Source organism: Rhagoletis zephyria, unplaced genomic scaffold, assembly GCF_001687245.7.
Source record: "Rhagoletis zephyria isolate East Lansing unplaced genomic scaffold, Rhagoletis_zephyria_1.1 Rzeph_scaffold_01567, whole genome shotgun sequence".
Lineage (NCBI taxonomy): Eukaryota > Metazoa > Arthropoda > Insecta > Diptera > Tephritidae > Rhagoletis > Rhagoletis zephyria.
The window spans coordinates 44,773-50,006 of NW_016158651.1; the positions used below are offsets into that span (position 1 = coordinate 44,773).

At 38.1% G+C, this 5,234-nt stretch overlaps 1 protein-coding gene across 4 annotated transcripts in view; it reads right to left on the reverse strand.

Moving 5' to 3' along the window:
- Positions 1-5,234, reverse strand: part of Bem46 (abhydrolase domain containing 13-like protein Bem46) — a 76,537-nt gene that overhangs the window by 13,228 nt on the left and 58,075 nt on the right. Inside the window, exon 4 of one of the 4 annotated variants that reach the window (XM_017618165.1) lies at positions 2,525-2,765. The exons of the other annotated variants lie outside the window; for them this stretch is intronic. Coding sequence (XP_017473654.1) covers positions 2,744-2,765 — 22 coding nt within the window. The 3' untranslated portion in view covers positions 2,525-2,743. Of the gene's footprint in view, positions 1-2,524; positions 2,766-5,234 lie in introns of those variants that run through there. 4 annotated transcript variants of the gene reach the window in all.

Sequence of the window (5,234 nt, forward strand, 5' to 3'; positions counted from 1 at the left end):
AGGCATGAAGATTGACCTCCAGGGAATGATCCTAACCTATGGCGACAGGAAAGTGCCGCTTAGGGTTGGTTACGACAACCAGTGCTTCAGCAGACGGTTGGTCGTACAGGAAGTGCCGAAAATTCCACCAGAAACGGAAGTGGTTAGTTGGGCAGAGGTTGACAGTGATGGAGACGAAATGGTTTCGTCAGGAGAAGGAAGTGGTTCACCGATACAGGAAAAGCGTGACGGTTCCGCCGGCTCAGTGAAGATGTCGCAACAAGGAAGTGGTCATGGCGAGCCAGACAGTGTTTCCGACAGGAGGAAAGCCACTGAACCACGTTGCAATGGTGATACGCCGGTGGCCGAAAATGGAAGCGGCTGTGGAAGCAGTAGGCGCGCTTTGAAGTGTCCCGAAAAAGGTGGTCGGCAAAGACGAGCAGTTAAGGCGGAAGCCAAGGTTGAGATTATACATGTCCGGTCAATGAAGTTGGCATCGGCGGATGAGCGAGATACGAAACGACGGTGGAAGTTTCAGCGTAAGGATCCGGATGTAGCAAGATGTGCTAAAGGCAGTGCAGCACGAAGGCGGGAGTCTGGGTGTCATGGACAGATGATGCGGCATAGATCTGGCGAAAAGGGTGCCCATGAGAAGAGACATGGTCTGGTCACCACCAGTGGCCGGCAGAAGCACGACCATGTGAGATGGTGCACCACCGGAGATAAGCTGGAAGCAATGTCCAGTAACGCATCGAGCCGAGAGGAGCTACAGGAAGGCGATTTGGTGTTGTTGCACATGCCACAGCCGAAGAAAGGCTTCACCTCCGAACAACATCGTAACTGGAAACGTCCGTATAGGATTGACAAACGGCTGATGGACGCAGTGCATCGAATCCAGACAGCTGGGAGACCGAGAACTAAGATGAAAGACTTGCAGCGGTTGGAGCGGCAAGTGTGTCTGATCGGGACGATCAGACTTAGGTGGAGGGCAGTGTGACGAATACTGCGGCAACGCGAAGCGAACAACGAGAAATAGGCAGAATGTTCGAGGAATGACGTAGAATGTTCCACAAAGAGAAACGTCAAGTTGGATGAACACTGCGAACAGCGAGAGAAAGAGAATGAGCGATAAACTTCAGAACGTTCTAGAGTTGCCATAAGTGCGAGCGCAGGTATATAAAGGCGCCGTCACAGCGAAGTGAGCGAGTTATAAGTCAGCAAGCTACAAGTAAAGTGAGCAGAGAAGTGAGTTGCGAATAAGCAAGCTATAAGTTTAATTGTGTTAACAAGTTTAGTAAGGCGTTGTTATTGCTTTAACAAGTATTGTTAAGTGTTTTTACTGTATTAGCGAGTATTGTAAATTGTTTGTTGTACAATAAAGTTAATTGTACTACAATTTGGTCATCGTGAGCATTTATTTAACAATCCAGCGATACGAGCCCCAAGTTATTTGGGAAATCCCTCAAGGTTTCGAGGATAATCGTAACAATATGCAACCAAAGTCAAACGGGTGATTTTGAAGGTGTTTTTATTTAATTAATTGTGATTAATTGGTTAATATTAAAGTCGTAAAGCAAGTTATAACTAATCGAGTAAAGTGTAAAGTGAAGGGGAATACAAAAATGTATTGGTGAAGTGGCTGCTTTAAAGAGAATATGACTGGTAAATGTACGCTAATTTCTGAATTTTACAAAAAAGGGCATATTTCAAACCAATTTGTAAATAAACTAGTGGCCGAAAATTACAAAAGTGAGTGTTAAAATAATGCGTAGACCTTTGACTACAAGTGCGTGGAAATGTTTTTGGAACGGGCCACCCCTTTGGACGGAATAGCCCGAAATAGTTGTGAGCGCTACTAAACCCCACCCTTTCAAATTTCCGAGCACTAGTTAATTAAATAATTATGCAGTTTTTTGTAAACTTTGATGTTGGTTCTGCCCCTACTCTTTCCGCGAATTCCTTTGCCTATGTCCTCATTCTCCTGCATTAGCTCGACCAACCACGCAAGTTACCTTTGGTTGCTCACAATATTTGACCTGCAATTCAGACACATACATATGTATATATATTCCACAATTTTTTACAACTTCCAGTTCAATTGACTTACTTTTTATCCATTATACTACCACTTTCTTGTGTAAAATTTATAAACGCAAACTCCAACGACTAAAAAACAGCAATAGAAGGATGAGCGATTAAAAAGTATTCACAGTCGCTAATTGAGCGACTAAGCGACACTCACAATAGCATCGATGATCGATAATCGCTTAATATTCGATTATCTACTAGCAGTCGACATTCGCAATAGGGGTGGTAAAGTAACTTTCGAAAGCAGTTTTTAATTTCGAAAATTTAACTTTCCGGTACTACTTTTGGCCTGTTTACCGGCCTGAGTGCTGAAATTTCCTTATTCAACTATGTTACAGGACGTTTTTATGTTTGATAAATTTAAATGGTCCATATCAGGAGAATAAATTAATTAGAAGTATATTTTTAAATGTGTTATGACATTTTTATAATTTTATTCAAATTTGGTAAAAATCGTGTCATATGGCAACACTCGATTGCCCGTGACAGCTCTTGCAGTACAAATAAAAATTGCAGTTGCAGTTTTACCTCGCAATTTTTATTTCCAAAAGTGATTTCTACAAAAAGGACTTTTTTGCTGCTTATACAGAAAAGTAAACTTTCTATTTCCCATTTTGGCGGCAAACTACGTAGAAAAAGCGCTTGCATTGCCACGTCTTACAGCACAGTGGCATACCTAAATAATAGGGGCCGGTGATCTAGAAAAAAAGAAAAAATGGACATGGTAAGCCCCTTATTCCTGATTTTATTAATAGTGCCAGGTTGACCGAGCTTTGTCCGGTGTGCATATATCTGCTTTTTAAAGTTTTCAAGATTTGGATAGCTTTAAAAAAATATTTTGGAAATAAAAAAAATTGATTAAGTAAATTTCTTACTCCAAAATTTAGGTGGCAACCCTATCCCGGAATACGCTGGAATGAATGGTACACATCTTGAGCGTATATGTACTGTGTATACACAAAAAAATCCTGATTGAAATTATGAAATAAAAATTGTTATTACGTAAAAGCGTGGGAGCAATGAATGATGAGCAAAGTTCTCAACCATAGCTTTCATTTGATATCCATATTGCGACATTTTAGATAAATTGTGTAGAATCGAAAATAAGTGGCAACCTTAGTGTTATCCTAAGGGATAATATTTGGTACGTTCTCTTGGTACCCATGTATAGTAATATTTCACCGTTTTTTTCTAAACAAAAAATTAAATAGATATGCGATTCACAATACGTGGCAACCCTATAAACTATATTTTTCAATTAGGGATCTTTAAAATAGCATCCATTTGATACCCATATTATGATGTTTTAATTAATTTGTAACTAATTTTCGAATAAAATCCAAAATATTATCTGTGTACAAAATTTCATCAAAATCGTTAGAGCCGTTACCGATAACGTTATGGATATGATTTTAAAAATTTGAACTGTGTTGGAAAGGTAATGAAAGACGTTTCATATATATATGTATTTATATAATGTATATCTATTTCGATAAAAAGTAAAAGAACGAAATTATGGCCATTTATTTAATAAAAATTTATGTTTTTCTTAAAAATATTTAAAGATATTTTTTTATCAGAAAGAGCATAAAAATACCTTTAATTTGGCGTATAATTTTATATAGGCCCCTATTATGAATTGCATTCGATTTTCGATCTTCGCTGGCTATCGAAGATCGAAAGTGAAATTCGTATTATGATCTACGCAAGCGTGTCCAAATTTTCGTTGAGTAACGAATTTTCTGTCGAACAGAATTTTGCTTTCGTTGGTGTAGCGAAATGTAAGAAAATTTTAAAAATGTATGATTTTGCATTTGTTTTCTTACTTTTTGGTGGCTAGACACTAATTTTAAACAATTTGTATTAATTTCAAGCAGTTCTAACGTCGTGAATAGTAAACACAAGCCCGAAAGTCTGGTTTTACATATGAAAGAAAATCCCTATACACTGTTGGCACGATCTCTGAAAACAAAATCATGGAGCTGTTTATANTCGGCCAAAATCGCTTAGGCGGTTGCAGCGCCAAATAAGAAGAAGAAGAACAGTTCTGCGATTTCGCGCTCAGATATCGTGCCAACTGAGAATTGGGATTTTCTTTCATAAGTTAACCCAGCTTTTCGAGCTGCTGTTTAGTATTCACGACCTTAGACCTGCATGAAATTAATAAAAATTTTTTAAAATTACTGTCTAGCCGCCAAAAAGTAAAAAACAAAACAAACGCGAAATTATACATTTTTCACAATTTTCTCACACTTCGCTACAACATCGAAAGCAAAAGCCCCTATTATNGTATGTCAAAATATATTCGAAAGACTGCACTTAAACTCTAACGTTTTCTGGTCCTGGCCAGTTTTTTAAGCCCTCATCCTCTGACAAATCGTTCAACCAGAACTCCGCTGTGCTAATTAAAATTTTTTTTTACCACGCTTTTATAAACTCGCTTTCTTTTTTATTTCATTTTAATTTGCACAAATTTACATATGTACATATGTATAAGCACACTATTTAGTTTGCTCGATCTGAAAAAAAGCANTAAAAAAAAAAAAAAAAAAAAAAAAAAAAATATTCCGACGAACTCATAACCTCCTCCTTTTTTGGAAGTCGGTTAAAAAACATCAGATCGCTTTGTTTACATATATGTACATATGACCTCTTTATTTTTGTAAATTGAANTTTCGACCACAGTCGAAGATCGAATGCAACTCATAATAGGGGCCTATGTGGAAATTAAAATTAAGTAAAAAAGAAAGAGAGTTTATAAAAACTTGGTTAAAATTAGTGCAGAGGATGAGAGCTTAGTGGAACTGGCCAGGAGTAGAAAACGTTTAAGATAGTGCTGCCTTCCGAATATATTTTGACATAAAATATATTTAGATTTATTAAAAACTTCCAACTGTCTAATATTTTAAAACTATCAACAGTTCTGCGAGGATGGTTCCGTGCGCAGAAGTGGAAAACTTTTGACTGCCATTCACCTGGGAGTGGCCAGAAGCGATTCTTGTGCGTACGGTTCAAATCGCAGCTCACAACGTCCGGATATTTATATCCACGTATCCTCTGGGTAGCAACCAAACACCCGTTTGGGAGCGAGCTAAAGTGAGAAGGCGTAAAACTTCGCGTGCGCTGGGTTTGGGTCCCGCCACGTTAAAACCCCGCCCAATGAAAAA